Raw genomic sequence first — 21,025 nt, forward strand, 5'->3', positions numbered from 1 at the left:
AAAAAAAAGTAATTGTTCCATAGCTCTTCAGTATCTACCACTACAGTGTTTTGAATTTGATCTCACAGGTCTTGGCAACGTGATTCTGCAACATACTTGCAAGTGCTCTAGAAAGTTCCTACAAGAACAAGTTGTGCCATAGGTAGTGTTCTTTTTATCAAGTGACCATTGTTAAAGATGAAAGTTTTCTGCAGAAATATTCAGAGACATTTGTTTTACTATGATTTTCATAATCTTGAAGTTAAACTCAGGCTCTCTTATTAGAGATAATCTAATGAAATTCCAGCTGCCTCCAAACCGTCACACGTGCCCACTTGTAATTTCTAACTAGCTTTAATTAGTATATTGTCCAAGCTCTGTATGGACATTGACTGCATTTTCTTGTAAAGCTTGCTTCTACTGAGTCTTTCCAGGTTGCAATAGCTGCAACTCTGAAATTAGGACAAGACCATGACCTCAGATACTTAGGAATATAGATTGTGACACTAGCAGGTAAAAACTCAGACATGTTTTAAAATGGGAAATTGAAGGGGGAATTGGATTAAAGGTACAGTTTTGTAGTGGTTTTGACATTTTCATTTTACAGCTGGGCTCACAGTTTGATTCCCAATGTGCAGAGGTCGAACTGGTACCAGTTAGCCCTTCGTATTGTTTTTAAGCTACAGTTCTCATCTAATCTAAAATCTCATTGTTTCAGATTGCATGATATAAGCTTGAGGTTTCTTTGGTAATGATTTTAAAGTCCTGTTGGTATAAGAAAAAGTTGCAAGTGATACCTCAATTTGACAAAGCCAAGCAGGTTAAAATTGTATTACAGAAGTAATTGCCTGATGCTTTTCATGTGATGTTTTTTAAGACTACTTGCTTGACAGACCTTATTCCTACTGCTGTGTGTTAGTAGATCAGTGAAGAGCAGCAGTGATACAAGTACCTGTGGGCCAATTAGATGAGCAAATGAGGTTTGTTGTTTTGGGTTTTTGTTTGTTTGTTTGTTTTTTTTGGGGGGGGGGTGTTTGTTTGGGTTTTTTTGTTTTGTGTTTTGTTTTGTTTTTGTATGAACAGCTTTAAAAGCAGGAGCTGTATTGGTGCTTTAGTAGTGTCGTGCAGCAGCATGACAAATGCAAGGTGGTGTTGGCAAAGCTGGTGTTTGATTGCATTTGCTGCAGCAGCAGTGCGGGGCTGCTGTGGGGAAGAAGAGAGACTAGTGGGGTGTCTCTCCTCTCAAAACCTGTAATGTTGTGACTGCTTCCTTGACCACATTTGCATTGCTGTGGCTGCAGAGTTGTTCGAGGGTTTCTTTAATCTTGTCCTCTTCTATTTCTTGTCTCAGATCACCTGAATGGGAGATGAAATGCTGACTTAGTGCCATGACATAGCATAGTGGCTCCTAACAATTGTAAGATAAAAGTTCGGAGTACTTGGTATTTAAAATGAGCTGCTATAATTTAAATAAATTTCAATAGATACCCTTTCAGCCTTTGAAAATATTGAACAGACTTTTTTTTAATTTTGTTTCTCCTGTTTGACTTCCAAGAACTGGTTGAACAGAAGAAAAGCACTTTGAAAATACGATACAGGACAGCTTCCAGCTTTTTTTTGCCTGCATGCTTTCTGTTAGCCTTCCATATTAGTAAGACTCAGCTCTTAATGCTACAGTTAGTCTATAAAGTGCTCTGGAAAAAAGTCCTATTGATCACACCAGTTGTATCAGTACTCTGTATTAGCACTGAAGGATGCAAATGCTTATTGCTATTCTGATATCTGTGTGGCTACAGGGAAAATATAGGGCAAAATCCAGCTTGCCTGCCAATACAAGGTGGCTCCAGGATTTGAAAGGCAGCTCCCCTTGTGGCAGATCCTTGCCCGAGCACAATCATTTTCAATTTTCATGATTTATGTATTAAGATATGAGAAACTGGCATGAGATTTTAGATAGACTCCTGGTTTCAATGTGGTATTTTGAGTTGGTGCCACACATCCAGTATGATGTTGCTTGGAGCATTTGAAGTCTTCCCTCACCATGGAGTGAGAGAAACTGAAATTGTAGCTTTTGGGTGTTTAACTAAAAGTTGCTATGCAAAGGCAGCATTACTAAAATAGCTGTTTTATCTTGGCTTCTGATTTGCTTACAACTTAAGGCAGAACAAACTTGTGCCCGCTTGTGGAAGATGGTACAGACTCTTTATTTTTTGGAACACAAAAACGCTGTGGTACGTACAGGACTGGGGACTGGCAGACATCTGTGCATGGGGAATTTGTGCAAAGATGTCTTTATTACAAGGTTCTAATTTTGCTACTTCAGGAATTGATTATGCCACTGACTCACTAGAATAAAGCCTTTTTTATTTTTTTTTTTTTAATTCAACTGATGGTTTAATCAACTTTTCATAAAGAAAGAAACTACTTGACTGGGATTTCTGGTGATCGGTAAAGAATGAACCTCTTCAGTATCCTTTACTACTCACTGACTGCAACATTGTAAGGAGCACATTTCAATAACAAAAAACACTTGTTTTCATCACAAATATCCATCCTTTCATCACAGACAATTTAAAATGAAATTACCTGAATTAAGGAGACTACACAAAAGACCCATTGAATTATATTTCACCTCAGGACTTGTATTCTCGTCTTGCAGAAGTTTGTGTAAGCTTTGAACTAGCTGTGATTCCTTAAAAGATTCTTCAAGGGTTTCTGAAAATAAAAAACAAATACTTGAGTTGTTGCCTGAAAAGAAGCTAGAAAGTGAATGTGCTTGCTTTTTAAAACCAAAATTCCTGACTGGCTTCATTTCAAATTGGCTGTACAGGGTGGTCTTGGGCATCTGTTTTCTGTACTGGAGAAGTTCTATATTTTCTTTACAATGTTTCTTCACTGGCCCCATTCTGGAAGACAGAACCGGTGTACTATAGATCGTATAACAACTTCATAATAGGTTAAAATTTGCAATGATCAGTGCTAGAAATGTTGATTCACATTAGTTGCCCGGTTGAGTTTGGGAGCCTTAAGGGTTGACCAAGCAGTAAAATGGGCTCTTTACTGTCTTACTTGTTGGTGTAGGAAATTCCAAATTTCCAGCTGACTATTTCTTTTCAATTTCTCTTTTGATGTATGTAGATTTCTGTGGTGACTGTCTTTATTTTTAATAAATTGAGACCTATTTTCAAATGTGATCAATCACATGGGAAAAGTCTGAAAACAAATTACACTCAATCTCTCTGAAAATTAGCTCAGTAAAAGTAGTTAAAACCTTTATAGTTTTCTCACTTGTTTCATTTTCAGCTTCTACAAGGCCCTTTTGTGTATGCTTCAGCTTTATTATCTTCTGCTTTTAAACGTCTGATTTCTGAAGATTATTTCTTCCATGTATAGTCTTTGTTGACCATTCAATCTGTAATTTGTCCTTAGTGTTGTCTTCATGTAGACTTTCTCATCCTTTTCTCTAGTCTTTACCTTTATTTTCCTTCTGTGGTGACTGGAGTTCTGTTTGTTTGTTTTAGTAGGTTTCTAGCATTGTATGATGCTATTTAACAGATTGTGCTTGTCTATACAACCTGATCATTTGATTCTACCTTAAACAAAAAAAATCTTCCAGCTATTCCTGAAGCCTGTTGCTTTTGTGATCTTCTGGATGGCTGACCTCCTTTATTTCACGTTGAAGAGCTAAATCTAGATGAGAAACATGCTTTTTTCTTATATGTTATGTGGAATTAGCAGCATTACAATGTTTCTTAATAACCGAGGATCTGGCACAGATAAATGGTTTTAGGGAAAAATACCTAAATCGATTGCAGATGCTATTGCCAAGGCATCCAGAGCCTCATTCTGCAAGGCGGTGTGTTTGCTTGTTGTCATGGAAACCAGATGCTTCACTCCTTGTGCCTCCTGGATGGCTTTGACTACTTCCTGTTAAAGCAAAAAGGTAAAATATCACAGATGGAAATCTGAGTTATGAATGAAGACAGAAATGAGATTGCACTCTTCATCCTCTGAATTAATGGAAATTCATCTGTTGCAATGCAAACTGAAATCTGAAGATAACATTTCTTTTGGCAATACACATCTGTGTAGGGCTGGTATAGTTTACTTAGAATATCAATACTTACAATTATGTGTATGCACGTCTATAAGATAAAATAGATATATTTTGTCTCAAGAGTTTTAGTTCAACCTTATTTCAATTTTTAATTTCTGGTCTTCAAACTAGCAGAGATTCATCAAAGCCTGTGCAGGTGGTATCTAGTTTTTTGTCACTACCTCAAAGTAAAGCACAGTTGGGGTGCCTGTCTATAATAGCAGGATTTATGAGAAACAGCAGCCTGTTGTAACATGCCAGCACATACAGATCACCCCAGATTCATCCATCACTAGGTAGGTAAGTGTTCTCTTGGAGCTCCTGCAGCACTGGCATTTGTGACAGGTCTGGGTTGTTTTTGCCATTCTATTTGAAACTTGAAACTAACATTTATGGAAATAGAAAAGCTCTACCTGTTTAGTGTTTGTCAAGCCTTACTCAAGCAGAGTAAGAGTTGCCAAGTGATAGTAAACAACCATGTTGCTCTTTTCTGGGCAGTATCTGTGCCATGGAGAGCGCTGCTTTCCTGCTTACCTCGCTCTTCCTGGTATTGAGGCAGACTAGAGGGGTTTTTACTGTGAATTTTCATGTTTTTAATTATAAAGCTGTATGTGCTATTTAATACTTAACCCCTAGCTATATCAACAAGCTTTAAAAATTACAGAAGGATAAAGCAGGAACATCTCAGACCAATGTCTCTTACTTGGGATCTGTTGTGACGCAGGATGGATGCCAGCAGCCGATGTGCTTCTCCACGAACGCCGCTGTGGTCGTTAGCATTGCACCACTGCACCAGCCTGTTGAGCAGCATGGGGTCTTGGCCCAAGATTTCAGCTGCATCAGCTGAAGAGAAAAGCATCAGGAGACATTCAAAGTCAGACTTCTCAGTCTTTGTCACAGAAATGTGAATGTAGAAGTGGCCAGGACCACTGGAGTTCATTATCGTTTAAGACCTGTAACTAAAGCATTGGGCTTTAAGGGATATTGGAAATCTTTACCTGAGGAATGTCGGTTGTGTTAGGGCAACTCTAGGAGGTAAAGGACGAAGTAAGTTGTTCCGATAGACCTATCTGTTTTAAGAGGCTGCTGAGGCAGGGCTTCAAATGAGCAGCTTTGTGTCTTTGGAAGCAAAATTTCCCTTGCTATATTGAAGATTTCATGAGGATAGTCCCTTTCCAGTTTGGCTTCTTGCACTTTGAGCCCTGCACAAATGTAATCTTGGGCTCTGAAGAGTCTGTTCTTGTTGTTTCAGTGCTGTTGTGGTTTAACCTGGCAGGCAGGTGAACACCACACAAGCTATTTTCTCACCTTGCCCTTCTCCCCTGCCCTTAATGGTGATAATTACTGTTGGTAGCACATAGGAAGCCAGATCTTACTACAGAATTGTAGTGTGGCTGTAATTGTATGTGTCATATCTTAAACATGTGTTTTGAACTGTGTATTAGGCATCATGGAATCTTTCAGTTAATTGATTCTGTTCAATAGTTAAGAATTTTAAATTCTACATCTTGGTTCAACTGGAATTTTCTTCGGAGTGAAGGGTACCAGGAAAAAGATTAAAAAAAAATAGTAATGTGCACAACTTAAGCTGTCATCTTGTAGGAAGGGAATGCTCACCCTTTTGGCTTTGAGCACAGAAGAACTGTTTTGTAAACTGCCAAACTGCTGTTTCCACGTGTCCTAGTTGATCATGGACTGAGGGTATAAATGCACAGCACTGCCAGCTGGGCACCAGAGGTAGCAACTGAGAGGCGAGAGTAGTCATAGGACAGATGCTCACTTTGGATGTAGAATTATTCTATTTGCAAAAATATACCATGGTTATAAGATTTAATTCAACTTGAGGAGTATCACGTAGTTATTTTTAATTTAGGGGTTTTTCTTGTTGACTTCATTTTGGTCATCTTGGTTCCTTGCCCTCCACCCCCTGATGCTGGAGGACAAGAGCAGATGAGTGTCAAGTGTGTGTTGTGTGCTCTGAAGAAGGAAAGATGTGGTAGGGGCCTTCATGGGAAGGGTACATTGCCTGAGAACAGTTATAAAGGGTCTGTAAGCTTTTTCCAGTCTTTTATCTCTCTTTTAAAATAATTCCAGGCCTGAAAGAACCAGGGAGATCCCTGCTTCTTTGGAAGCAAGTTCAGAAACAGAGAAATGTGTGGAAAGGCCTGCATGGTTTTAAGATACTGAGAAGTTTGTCTCTTGGAGCTTTGCTGACTTAGGGAAGAACCAACATAAACATCTGGAACCGAAGGGATAGGCTTGGCTGATTGGGGCATCACCCTGCTCCTGTTTCTTTACCTGTCCCTTTTGTTTTGGGATATTCTGGAAAGAGTCAAATAGAGCGTACACTCATTCTCTTTTGGAGAGGGAGATGGGGAATGACAGATGCTTCCTTTATTTTATTTGTCCAGTACACTAAGGAACACCCTACAGGTCAAAATCCCACAAGGACTCTGGGATTCTAGCCTAGTTGAACATGTTTGTTTTGAGATAAGAGTTACTTGTCATTGCACAACCACCTACATATTGCCTCCTGTAGCAGAAAGGCTTTTGTTTCTAGGTCAGATGTTACATGTTAGTCTGAGGATATCATGGTAATCCAGTTTAGTACAGAAAGCTGGAAGGGGTAAGAGGGTGGTGAGTGGGACCAGTGTAAGACGTTTGTTCAAAGGAGGCATCTTGACCTGCTTTGACAGGGACTTCCTGATGTCTACCAGTAATCGTGCTCTTTGAGATAAAACCCAATTAGTTATTCTCAGCAGGAACAGGAGCACCTTTTAACTTAGGGAACACCTAATTCAAATAAATTCTGTGTATTGAACTTTTAGTTGACCAAATAGTCCTTTGGCTGTTCACAAGTTCTTCTGTTCCTTTGAAGCAACATAGCGGAAAAACAGAAGTTAACGTCTCTGTAGTGTAATGGAGGTAATGGACCTGGCTGTAGCTTTCTGTAGTTAGAAAGAAACCCACTTCTTCTAGGCCTCAGCATGCCCAGTGATTGTTAGAGTAATTAATTTATACTAGATAATGCAATTAACTAATTTAGTGGACTTCTTAGTAGATGTGTATTCATAAGAGTTTCAGGCTGAGTTAATTAAGGGCAATGTTAGCTCATAGGTAAATGGAGTCGAAAGTAATTAAAGGTGGGAGAATTGTGTGCTCATAGGGAGGAATGGATAAACACTGAATATCTCCTACATCTGTTTTTCTAATTTACACTTTGATATCTCTATTTTCAGATTCAGAAGTTGTAACTTTTTGTGCCAAATACCAATTTCATACTAGGGCTGGTAAATAACATTGTCTTAAAAAAAAAAAAACCACCACCAAAAAACCCTCAAAACCCTACAATAATTTAGTCTTTGGTCACCTAGATCTGTGTTATTATGATGTCTCAATTTTAAAAGCTGAATGGTCTCCCCTGTCACAGTTCAGTTATAACTTCAGAGAAGTTTTATTACTTCCTTCAAAGCCTGAGAGGAAGAAGAGGTGAAGTTTCTGTATGTTTTCCAATGTTCATTTCCTTCCATGGTGAAATAAGTGAAAGCAGCTTTTTACTGGACTGGAATCAATGCAGATTAATGAATGCTAGATCTAAATTTTATATCATGCATATTCATTTGGAAAAGGATGCAAGTTAGCTGCCATATCGAAGTGGTGTAAATGAGGGCAGCATGGAATGTAGGAGAGTGGGTTTTTTTCCCCTTCAGTTCCTATCACAAAATGGTCATAACTTTTCTGGTTTTGACCTATTTCTTGTTATTCCTGCACAACAATGTGGTCTCTACTAATCGGTGTTCTAGAGCAGCTGCTCTGGTGATATGAAAGAATTAAAGTTCTTGTTAAAAGAACCAAACCCTGCAATACTCTGGTAAGAAGCTAGGTAAGTTTAAGGATAAGTTAAGATGTAATAAATCTTAATGTAATTCTGATGTTGTACACTTTGTACTTCAAAGTATAGAGTATTGTCTTTGCATACTCACCTCTGTGTAAGTAAGTGCAAGTAGATAATCCTATATTTCAACATGCAAAGTAAATTCAACATTTGAGCCACAACAAGAAGATAAACCTGTCTGTGTGTATAGAGAGACTGAGTGACTGGTAGAAACTAATTTCTCCAGCCTCTCTCTGTCTCAGCTCCCTTTGATCCTTTATATTCTCTGGTTCTTCTATTGATTTGTAATCTGGCACTGTAAATCCTTAGCCTGTCTCTTTTCCATCATACTCATATCTTGCTGGTGTATCTCTGGTGGAAAACACCTTGCTTTTAGGCCTTTGCCATTTCTCACTGAGGATTCTGACACTGGTTTATTTTCCATCTACCTCCATGGCTGACTGGGTCACTATGGAAGGCTTGCAGCCTCTCGCAATTATCCCTGTTGGAACCTCTCTAGATTGAGTGGAATTAGGTTAGCAGGACACTTAACCTGTAGTCTCCTTGCTTATCTGTTGACTTGCAAGGGGAGGAGTGGGGTGTAGAGTTAACATCAGGAAACATGATGAATTCCCTACCTTGACCATCTGCTAACATCCGTAGTGTTTCAAGAAGTTTAAACTGTACAGGAGGCATCTCTGACCTTAGAAGTGCCTGAATCCGTTCTGCCAGACTTTCCTCCAGCATTTGAACCTTGTTAACAACTAGAAAATGGGGAAAAAAAAAAAAGTTGATGCGAAGCTCAGTAACTATAAAGCATTTGAAAAAGTGGATATGATGTAACAGTTGCTCTGTTATGCTCTTATCGAAAGGTCCAACTTGTTAAAGTGCTCAGAAATGAGGTTGAGACTACGCAACTGTTTAGGCTTCTTTTTTGAGCTAAAATCTTCCTAGGAATGGCTGTTAATGCTCTTTTAGTTACTTTTGATCTCAGTCCTGCCTGCAGTAAAGTACATAAAAGAGGATGAACACAGCATTATTGTTTCTTTTCCTCTTTCTAGTTGTAATAGATTATCCATCCACTTGCCCGCTCACATGAGCAAGCCTGTTTGCTCATCTTAACTGAGTGGCAGAAGTGATTTATTTAGCCATATTTTTTGAGAATGGATTTTCTTTTTGTATTTGAGCTCATTGATGTCCTGTTGTTCATGCCTTTGTTTCTGTGCTTTACTCTTCTAATTCTTGTGTGTTTGCTCCAGTCACTAGGGCAGTAATCCCTTGTAATAATCAGAGGCTTGTCTGGAAAGACTCCTAATGCTGCTTAACGGTACTAGCAAAAGCTGCTTCCTCCAGAGCATTTTTTTCTTCCCATCTTGTGCGTGCCTTTTTGTGGGGAGGGTGAAATGACAAAGACAGTGACATTAGGAAGACAACTGTTCTATGCCTTGCAAACTGAGAAGCAGCCACTGTTAAGTAACTTGCTCTTAATGGCCTTGTTTTTTGATGGCACAGAATGGCTACACTCGCTAGAGCATAATTACCTTTTTCAAATTTATTTTTTATAAGCACCTGTTCTCTTTTAAGATCACTGCTTGAATTGAAGACTTTCCCTGTGCCCCTTTGCAAGTGTTGGCCTATATCTAATTAAGTTTATAATTTATTTGGATTTGCACTCAGTATTTTTTTACGGGTAGCATGCTATGTTGTTGAGAGTGATAGTTTATGTATTTCTGTAAATAATGTATTATTGTGAGGGACTGTCTTACAGCTTCTGTATTCTCATATGTTTACAAATTGAAGAGAGAAAAAAGCACAGTGTAGGAATAGCATTTTAAGTGCTGTGCATTGCCTACACATTTAAAAAGATCCCAAATGGTTTGTAATAGACTTGAACAGAACAGATAATCAAAGCAGATTCTGTATTAATACACTGATATTTTATAATTCAGAGTTAAGCCTTTTGAAGTACAGCTGCAAAGAGTATTAAGATCTGCTTGTACTCTGTATAGCTGGGAATGATACGGGGTGAACTTGTAGGTTGCAACCACATTTTTCTGGAGTTTTAGATCCTGTAATCTTTGCAAGGTCATCTGCATTCATTGCTTTGTTAAGGAACTCCCAAGGAATGCCTGGGCTTGGCACTGCAAAAAGCGGGCTGCGGTATCTGAGGAATGGATTCTGTTGTGAGTTAGAATGTGATTGTCTCTGCTTGTTGTCAAGGGAAGCCATCTCGAACTTGCTGTCTTTCAAATGAGATTAATTGATATCTTTTCTGCTTGTGATCATTAAATCCTATTGTACATATTGCAGGAGTGAAGTCAGTGAGAATTAAGCCTGGGACACGCCAAGGCTTATAGGGAAAAGATGCTTTTCATTTTAATAAAGATAGTTACATTTTGCCTACTAAATTACTCTCCTAATTTCAGCAGGATGGTTCTCTGTGATTTTTTTTTTCATGATTCTATGATTATATTCTAATAGCTCTATGTTAGGTCGTAACTGATATGAAGTAGCTGGCATGCATGATTGAAATGTTGTGTACTCAATTAGCACCAAAAAGGAATTTGAATCTCTTCACAGAGAAATAAAATATACATAGAAGCAGTTAGGGGCTTATGGTGTGAAATATGGTTATTAAAATACTGAATAGACAGACATGGCTGGCTATTATGATCCAGAGAGTGTGATAAAACTATAAGCCAAACTAAATAAATTGAGAGCATATCAAAAATAAGTTGAAAGAAATAGGTGAAGTTCTGGATAGAGCTATCTGCAAGAAGAAATGAGTGTATTGGGCTTTAAAAGGAAGCAGTGGAGACAAAGTATTATAACAACTAGCATATCCTGGGGTTCCCACTTGTTCAAAACAATGATTGTGGTTAAAACTGTTCAACTAAGCACGCTGGCTAGTTTATGTAACAAAACTGGCAGATGACTTCAAGTTTTTATTTTCAGAAAATAGCATTGCTGTCATGCTCTTATCTGGAGTTCTGTATAGCAGTGTAAGGACTGCATTGCAGGTTGATGTGCAGTTAAGTTTCTAGCAAAACATTTTTGTCCTGAATTGCACTTTCACATGGAAACAGTAAATTTGAGATGAGAAGCAGCACAGTTTTCTGATGTATTTAAACAAAGGATCACAAGAGTGGAATCACAGAATATGATAGTTTTGGTTGGAAGGGACCTACAAGGCCCATCTAGTCCAACCCCCTGCCATGAGCAGGGACATCTTCAACTAGATCATGTTGCTCAGAGCCCCCTCCAGCCTGGCCTTGAATGTCTCCAGGGATGGGGCATCCACCACCTCTCTGGGCAACCTGGGACAGTGTTTTACCACCCTCATAGTAAGAAGTTTCTTCCTTATACCTATTCAAAATCTCCCCTCTTTAGTTTAAAGCCATTACCCCTTGTCTGTTGTGACAGGCCCTACTAAAAAGTCTGTCTTCATCTTTCATATATGCCCCTTGTAGGTATTGTAATTTTTAAGTGTGTTAAAAAAGGCCAAATTTGCAATTAATATTGGCTTTATAGAAGAGGAACAGATTTATGAAATCCCTATCAGCTGTGATGTGATAGCTCCACCCCATACTCTGTGTCTTAAGTTAATAACCCTGTTCTGCGTTTTTGTCTTGAACTGCTGTGTGCTGTTAATATGAGACCATTTCAGTAGCTGGCAAGAAGATCACACTTTATTATGTTTAGTCCCTTTATGTAGATAGGAAGTCCTGATGAATTATTCAAATATATGTCTCTGCAGGGACTAAAGAAGGTCAGTTGCCCCTCAAAATACAAGAAACTGGAGTTGGTGACTTGGACAGAGCTGCATAGATCTCCCTTAAATGACCCATCTTTACAAAGAAGCACAGTAAGTCAATTGTCCTCAAACTCTGTACCTGGTATAGCAAGGTTTCGAAGCGCACTGAGTGCAGCATGTTGAACAGAGACGTCCCCACTCTCTACGTGTTTCTCCAAAAGATCCAGAAGCTGATGTATGACTCCCAGCTGTACCATTCGTACACAGTTGCCATCTGAAGAAAGAGGCGAAACCAAGCAGGTGAGAGAAGATACACAGTGATAGAAATTAATCACACAAATTGAGAATTCAAGGAGTTTTTGCCTTGACTGTTTAAATGTCTTGATAAGGTTGAGACTGTAGCTTCAAATCTCTAGAGACAAGTGGACATCAGCCACCTGTCAACCAATGCTGAGACACCCTATAGTAAAGCTTAGCTTGAGAGAGCTTTCCAGGGACAGTCACTGTCAAATTCAAAACCATGTGTTCTTCAGTCAGTTTCTTCCTCAATACTGCTTTATTTTCCACTATATATGTGGTAGAATACTGGTGGCATTTTCTGTTTCTCCACAGGATAGACTTAATCCTCCAATTTTCCTGTTCTACTAGTTTAAGAGACTGTTGTGAGACCAGCGATCTTATCCAGCAGTGGTGAGTCTGATAACTAGTTTTATGCTGCTGTTTTTCCTTGTATTCAATCAAGTAACTTCTCATTAACTAATCAGCAAAAGAATCAGATCTAGGTTTTTATTACCTGTTTGAGAAACTCAGTTTCTGAAATGAGAAGTCTAATTGTGGTGCTATTATGTGAAGCTAGGAAAACATGAGCTGACCTAGAGAATTCTGATCTGTTTAATGCTGATGAAGAAGTGAATTTGTATATTGCAACAACTGCCATTTTGTCCAATACATCCTCTGCAGTATTTTGTCAGTGCATGTCTGGTATGTCCCCATCTCTCTTTGAGAACTTGCTCTGCAGAGGTGACAGCCCTTTTATTATCAGAAATTACATAGCTCACCTTGACAGGAAAAGAGAAGGGTTCTTCAAAAGAGCCAAAGGACACCCTGCATATTATGGTCTGCATTCTTCATGAAGGAAATGTTTTGAAGATGCCAATTGACAAGTATATTTTTCTGTATTCTATGCAGTTTACTGTACCTCAAAATTAGCATATTCCTGACACCATTCAACATTTCCTTATTGCTGTGCTGTTACCATGTGAATGCTGTTTGTTACAATTTGGCAAAATGTGAATGTTAGTAGGAAGACCACATCTTCACCTGGGGCAAACGATTATCCATGGAACTATACAGACTTCATACAAATAGAGAACCTGGCCAAAAGTAGCTTTAGGTGCTTCTCATGGCACTAACTGCATGCCTAAGATGTACAGACTTCTAATTATTGTGTGTATATCACTTAAATGGCTCTAGTAATTTTAACACCTTTGCTGGATTGAATGTTGTATCCACCTCAAAGTAGCAGGAGCCTTCATGTTGTCTTTTGAACCAATGCCATTTATTCCTTTAGTCCCTTAGCATTTCCATTAGTAGCATATTTTTTCCTCTGTATCACTACATATGTTGAATAAGAATTTGTCAAATGCTTACAAAAGTAGATGTTTTTGTAAGAGAACTGTCAGTCTGAAATAGTTTCAATTCTACTCATGCAAAAATATTCTGACATCAATTTATGCATATACTTCCTCTAAAACTGATGTGTTTGCTTGTGATTCTTCAAATGTTCTCCTGTCTTTTCCTAATCTTTGGGGATCAGAGTCCATGAGGAAAATTGCACAGTCCTTTCTTAGGAATAGGTTCTCTAGGAGCAGACAATCTCTTTTGGTCTGACAAAATTCTACAGCAAAAATACTTTGATCTTCATATAGCCTAACCTTAATTTAACTTAATTTCTCTCTTCCCCTCACCTTTCAAGCCAAAGAATGGCAGAGCATTTTCCTTTTGTAGTAAAGCACGAATAGGCAGAACCCATTAGTGGTTGCCTTGCTTTGATTGTCACAGAGCTCCAAATTGGTTCTCTCTCCTATGGATTTTTTGCTTGGATAGCAGCAGAACCTACAATTTAATGGCTCTTAGTTAAAGTCTGATAGGAATAGCCACTTTCAGAGCTGCAAAAGCTGCCTGTCATCTTTTCACTGCCTCAGAAGCCATTTGATGCTGAGATCAGATTTCTATAGGATTTTTTTTTCCTCTTAGATTAAAGGCTGTGCATATATCAGTGGCACATCCTGGGGCCTGAAAGAGATTTTTCATTTCTTCCATATGAAATATCTAATGGGATTGTGGGGGAGTTGGAGGGAGAACAGTGAGTGACAAAGCAAGCCATTCAGCTGAATAAATTGAACACAGCCAGTTTAAAGGCACCAAGGGCATTTCTGTGGCCTTTGTAGAACTGTGATGCACAATGACTGATTCAGAGCAAGGTATAACACACAGAAGAAAGGCAGTCTGGAAAGGATGGGGGCTGGTGGGAGGTGGAGAGATATGTGTATGATAGCTTGCTTTAAAAAAAAAAAACCAAACCCAAACCAACAAAATAAAAAACAAAAGGCAGACAAAAACCTTCCAAACCCAAACAAAAAGTGACAAACAAAACAGGTGAGACTGACCAGACTAGCTAAAACATTCAGACAGAGGTAAGGAGATATTTTATGATAATTAAGCACCTATTAAGATGATTAGGCACATACTAATGCAGAAAGTTGAGCACTGTTGAAAAAGCTCCTTTCTGTTGATTGGATTTGAACCCAGTACAGTAGCTGTCAGTAAGAGAGGACAGAAAACATGGTGGGGTATCTTGTGCTGAGAGATTCAGCACAATATGCCTTCCAGGAGTCTGTTTGTAATAGTCTCTCTGTGTTCCTGTCTGCACAGTATTAAGGCTGATTGCTTTGTATGATAGGAAAATGCGAAATCTCAAAATAGCCATTTTATCTTTCTTTTTCCCCCATGATGATATGTCAGAGTAACCCTTCCTTTCTAAAAGTGACTTGAAACCTAAAACATCAATAACTGTATGTTGGGTTGTTTTTTTTATATATTTCTGACAAATACACTTGCCATGAAACATTTCCCGAGTCTCCCTACTAATAATGTGTGGCTTAGGAAAAAAAAAAGAAAACAGTGTGAAAATTTGCATACCTGACCAGCCCATTTTTCACAATTTTGTCACTCAAACTGCTTCAATATTATTAGCATCTCTAACTTTAAGGTATGCAAATCTCCAGTCTGCAGAAAAGCAAGAATGTCACTGGTTCAGAGCCAGGGAGCAATGAAATTTAATAGTGTTTCCTGTTCTCCACTCACAAACAGTGGCTTTCCGTCTTTGAGGGGTAGAGAATAACCAGCCTTACCATTTTTTGTAAAATTAGCAACAACCATTTATCCTGTCTCTGTAGCTGTGTGTGTTTGGATGTTATGCAAGTACCAACTTTCTGGGAGATGATGCCACATCCCTTAGCAAAAAATTTCTGCACATACTTATAGGTAGCATGATAAATGGAGAGGACATCTCATATCTGTTTATAGTTAGCTCTGAGCTGTTCTGTCTGTCTCTAGGGAGATTTGAATCAGTGACTTAAAGTTTTTTTGATTTGTTGTTTTGTGGTTTTGTATATATATATATATATATATATTTTTTTTTTTTTCCCCAGTTAATAATTTAAGACCTTTAAATTGTTGATTCCTTTGGGATTTGGGGTGGCGGGATGCAGTGTAAGTGTCCAGTTCTTGATGTTTGATTCTTTAATCTGTATTGCCCAAAATACAACATAGCAGGGCCACCGAAACTAAGTTACTATTAGGTCTAGCCTTTTGTGTTCTCCCTGAAGTCAGCTTAAATACTTAGTGAAAAATCTAGGCCAGCAATATGCGTAGTCTGTTTCTAATAGGCATGTAGATAGATGCAGAACTTGCATGACAAGGAAATTCTTGCATTTAGTTTGTTAATCCAAATACTCAAAATATGTGCACAGGTTTGAAATAGTGAATGAGGAAACATGAGTAGTTCAATACCGTTTCAACTTAATTAAAAGATTAGCTTTAACTTGAAAACTAGCTCTTAGGGCAGCTTTGAAAGTAGACTGGGTGTGAACTGACAACGACAGGTACAGTTACAATGGCCTGAAGTTCTGGTGCTTGTGTTCCTGTTCTGTGCAGGAGCAGTCACAGTGGTATTAAATGACTTGAGACAACATAGGTATATGCTTGAAGGGAAACATGGCAATATGAGCACTAGGCTCCTATAAAAAGTGAAAGTGTGGTGTCTGAGAAGAATTCCCCTAAGAATTATTAAACAGGTTGCAGATGTGTCCCTGTTAAGGAAATGAAAGCAACAGAAGCAGATGACAAGTCCTCTGCTAAGGGGACTTTTTGATGTTGTTTCTTTATGTATCTGGACCATCAGTATTCCCTTTTTTTTACCTCCAAGAAGCAGAGAGACAATGAGATCTGATGCAGCTTTCACAACGCATGTATCTTCGGCTTGTGAACTACCCTGGAGCCTCAGCAGGATCTCAGACAGCACCTCTTGCACGCCTGCCTCCACCAACTGCACTTTCAGAGCGTCTGTAGGGATCACAGTAAAAGCACACAAAAAGCTTCTTGGGTCTTTGTTCAAGTGTTTCAAACTAGGAAGTTAAATTGTTAAACTCTAGGCAGTCTTTTTTCCAGGTACAGTCACTCTTTTTAGTTTTGTTTTAAGAGACTATCTGATGCTAGGATAACACCAAGGCAGAGTGAGCAAAGCTTCTGCATTGATCTTTGGCTTTTCTTGTATCGACAATCAGGAGTTTTCAGGTGTTTAAAATCTGTATTGAGCATCTAGATATTTTTAGCATATTAATTTCAGTTCTTGTTACACCACTGCTTAGAGTAGACATCTCTGTGATGTTTGGTTGTCTTTTTTTTAGTTAAAAAACCCCAATCTGTCTAGTCTGGTTTCCTGTTACACAGCATAGAGAATGAGTTTGAATCTGCTGTCTTATAGATGTGGAATGTTACTCTCTACCTTCTGTCTTTGGTGCCTCAACTATTAAGCTTCCAAGTCTTGCTTGTACCAGGAATTCTTATGTTCTTGTGACTTCTTTTGACTGAAAGGATTGCTGGTTCCATTAGGAGGATTCCATGGCAAACTCAGAACCCAGAGCTTAGGCTAACTGCCAGTACCTTGTCTCCCCTCATTCCCTGAAGCTGAAAGGAGCCTTACCATTTTCTGCAAGTGCTTGCAGGACCTCAAAGACCATTTCTAGCCTCTCATGGTTCTCTGCTCTTCTCAGTTGTTTCACCAGCTGTTCAGCAACCTTTGTCTTGCTTAGAGCTTCCTTGGCAGTATCTGTGTATATAATAGTCAGGATTTTGAATGTTTTTTATCTGATTAAATATTAAAAGCTTATCTTACTGTAATCTGAAATGATTAGATACTGCTTTGTATCTTCTTCTGTTTTTATAGATGCTTCCATCCCTTTGGACAGCACTGAGATAGCAAAACTCTACTCCATCCCTTCTCCCTTGTACTACTTTCTTTAATGCTATTTTTGTGTAACTCCTGTAGCTATGACCCTGTAATGAAATTGCCCCAGTGGCTAAGACAACCAACAGCATCCTGGCTTGTATCAGAAATAGTGTGGCCAGCAGGACTGGGCAAGTGATTGTGCCACTGTGTACTCAGTGCTGGTGAGGTCCTGCCTCAAATCCTGTGTTCATTTTTGGGTCCTTCACTACAAGAAAGACACTGAGGTGCTGGAGAGAGTTCAGAGGAGGGCGACAAAGCTGGTGAGGGGTCTGGAGCACAAGTCTGATGAGGAGCGGTTGAGGGAACTGGGGCTGTTTAGCCTGGAGGCTGAGGGGAGACCTTATTGCTGTCTACAACTACCTGAAAGGAGGTTGTAGCATGGAGGGGGTTGGTCGCTTCTCCCAAGAAGTGTTAGTTTTACAGTTGAGCTTGACAATCTTTAAGTTCTTTTCCAACCTAAATGATTCTATGATTTGAATAGCTGTCAAAATAATCCTGACTTAATTTCATTTGTAGTATGATTATTTAATATGCCAAATTGGTGTGTGCCAGTTTGTAGTAGTAGTATGTTTTCTGCCCTGATTAGATGGTCCTAGTCCTTCTGGGATCTGTAAGATGTATGTTAAAAAGATCAAATTCTTTTAAAGCTCACTGTGGTCTGGCATAGAACACATTTTAGTGGAATATGGTATTAAGAGATCTATAAAGGAGAGACCTCACTGGAGGGTGATGTAACTGTGATACCATACCCCCTGCCCTGCCTCTCCCCGTAAATGCAGGAAGCATTAGGTCAAATTATACAGTCAGACCATCTACAAAGTGGGGTGATATTTGTATACCCGTCTTTTTCTTCCATCAATACTTACAACTTGTGTAAAGTAGGAAAGATGTATTCTAAATCAGTGGAGATGCCTTTGATTTGAAAATTGTGTAAATGAAAAGGGAAGGTGTTTCATTAAGGTATATAAACTTTTATTAAATAGAAATAAATTTTTAATAAATAAGTATTTAATGTAACATATCTGAAATAGCTGATACTGTCAGTTTACAACATGAGGTTTTGCCCTCTACTTTTTTCTGGGTCAAAAGCTGTCTATTAAATCTTAATTGTTTTAATATAGTACCAGCAATTGTTAGTACTCCAGGAAAGAGTAGTTACTTCTCCAACACAGATACTGTGGGCAGTCCTTGATTAGATATTAGTGTTTAAAAAACAACATAAAACCAAACCAAAACCAAACAAAAAACCCCCAACAAAACAAAAAATGCAAAAAATCTAACCCCCTCACCCTGCAAATAATCCAACACAAATAACAAACCCCCCCACCTCCAAAAACACCACCACCATCCGTGGGCATTCTGCACGTACGTGGAAAGGCAGTGACAGTTTGAAGATGATCCTTTGCTCCAAGATACAAAAACATTTACTTACCAAGGTCTGCAAGATTGCATAAGGCCAATAGATCAACATGGACAAGCGGTTCACTCTCTGCATAATCGGTTAATATTCGGACTAGTGATGTGATTACTCCTACCTTCACCAGCTGTTCCTGAAGATCCCCTAGTAACAGTAAGCATAGAAGTTAAAGGTGTTTAAATAACAACCTGTTAAATTGGTAAAAAGGGTCCAACTGAGGTGCTTGCAGCTTTTCTTTTTCACACTCTTAGAATTTGTACAGCTTTTGTGCTGTGGGTTCAGGCTAATGCACGTGTGTGGGAAGTGCAGGTTCAGGACAGTTTTGCTAAACCTCCTCGTTCTAATTTGACTTGAGGAATTAAGCTGCTATTAAAAAAAAAAAAAAAAAGAGGGCAATTGCATGAGCATATCATGCAAAAGGAGGCTGAGGGGAGACCTTATTGCTATCTACAACTTCCTGAAAGGAGGTGGTAGCATGGAGGGTGTTGGTCTCTTCTCCCAAGTAACAAGTGATAGGATGAGAGGAAATGGCCTCAAGTTGCACCAGGGGAGGTTTAGATGGGATATTGGGGAAAAATTTCTTCATGGAAAGGGTTGTCAGGCATTGGAACAGGCTGCCCAGTGAAGTGATTGAGTTGCCATCCCTGGAGGTGTTTAAAAGACAAGTAGATGTGGTGCTTAGTAACATGGTTTAGTGGAACTTGGCAGGTTAGGTTTATGGTTGAACTTGATGATGATTAAGTTCTTTTCCAACCTAAATGGTTCTATGATTCTCTACTACTAGTGTGGCTTCTAAAGCAAATTCTGATGGACTGTAGCTCTTGGTATGTATCTGAAAATTGAGTAAGGAACAGACGGCCTATTTCTCTCAGGGAATGGGAATCTCAGCCTTATTATCCTATGGCTTCTTTTGTTCTGAAGGGCAAGGAGATGGAAGGGACTGGAGACTCAAGATAAAGCAAAGTCTAGTCACAACTCTGCTTTCGGAGGTCAAGTGTTCTGACTCGTATAGCAAATGTCCCTATACCTGCTTTTTGCATGTTGGAATAATGTTTTTTTTTTCTTAAAAATATTTTTTTGCAAAACAAGACATTTTACCAATACCTGGACTATTACAAGATACCACTGAGAGAGAGCAATGGCTTTAAAGTTGATACAGGGCAATCATCCTCTTCCAGTTTTTTGAATGTTAGTTGCTCAACATGTAGGGAATCTTCAATTCTTGAACTCAAGGTATCTTTGGAATTTTTGTAGGCTGAGTGAGGTTGTTAAGCAGGTATAAATTCATGTGACTTAAGGGGGGGTGTAAGCAAACTACAGTAAGTAAAAATTAATTTCGTCCTGGTTCTAGTGTACTAACTACAGCTGTCTCTATCCACATGCAGAATTGCTGAGGAAAACACTGGTAACTTTTCTTTCTGTAGTTTGTCATGTAATGAACAAAAGCTTAATCTCTAAAATGATTTAGTGAATGCCAAGAACTATCAAATGCAAAGTTGAACAGTGGAGGTTGCTAAAAGTACAGTGACCTTGCTTTTTGACAGACTTCTTCAACAAGTGCTTTGCTTTATAGATGCTGTTATTACTTTGGAAGAAGACTAAGCCATTCAGGATTTGGGCCCAAGGCAGTTCTGCAAAATCAAGATTTGTATGAGGTGCTGCTACTCTTGTAGTTGCAGAACAGTTCTGACAGAGATGTATCACCTTGAAGTAAAAAGAAAGAAAATAGAGGGAAATCCAGAGTTTAGGAGGTGCTTGGGATTCATTCAACCTGGTATCTGTGAGCTGTATTAATTGTTTATCTAACTGGAGGGTTAAGTGCATTGTGTGCTTATAAAAAAAATATGAGTTACAATGCCATGTAAAATAATAGCTTATAACTAGGGGAAATAGGAACCATTTAAGTCAATACTTACGATTATCATAACAGATACGGCCAATAGCCCTCCCAGCATGAAGCAACATTTCTTGGTCTGTGCTCTCCAGCAAAGGTATCAAAGTTGGAACCAAATTTGCTTCAATACATGGTTTCTTCATTTCCTCTGTGTAGGTAAAGGACAGGGAGTTGTGCTTTTTTTGTCATGTTGAAATAAAACAATTGCAAGACCAACAGCTGGTAGCCATGAAACAAAACTCAAGCAGAAACATAGAGCTAATGTATTGTAATGTCTTGTAGTAACACTGTAGTACAGCATACCATTCTTGGCTATCTCTGAAAGCACGTGGGCTGCTTTCACTGCACATCGTGGATTGCCCTTCAGGATTTTTGCCAAAGTTGGGAAGATTCCACTCTCTCTGAGTAGGCTGAGGGATCTCTGCTCTGTAATGATAAG

The 21,025-nt window shown here is 38.8% G+C and overlaps 1 protein-coding gene across 1 annotated transcript; it reads right to left on the bottom strand.

Annotated features, from left to right (window-relative positions):
• Positions 1 to 1,048: 1,048 nt before the first annotated feature.
• LOC309440653 (rap1 GTPase-GDP dissociation stimulator 1-like) lies at positions 1,049 to 20,729 on the bottom strand (the record flags this gene model as incomplete). Its single annotated transcript, XM_082054556.1, has 10 exons — positions 1,049 to 1,335; positions 2,566 to 2,694; positions 3,780 to 3,906; positions 4,779 to 4,918; positions 8,588 to 8,713; positions 11,843 to 11,977; positions 16,186 to 16,329; positions 16,970 to 17,095; positions 18,708 to 18,836; positions 20,609 to 20,729. 10 exons carry the CDS (start codon positions 20,727 to 20,729, stop codon positions 1,202 to 1,204), a joined length of 1,311 nt encoding a protein of 436 aa, XP_081910682.1. The 3' UTR covers positions 1,049 to 1,201.
• Positions 20,730 to 21,025: the final 296 nt, after the last annotated feature.

Source organism: Streptopelia decaocto (genome assembly GCF_964273445.1).
Source record: "Streptopelia decaocto genome assembly, chromosome: 5".
Taxonomy (NCBI): Eukaryota; Metazoa; Chordata; class Aves; order Columbiformes; family Columbidae; genus Streptopelia; species Streptopelia decaocto.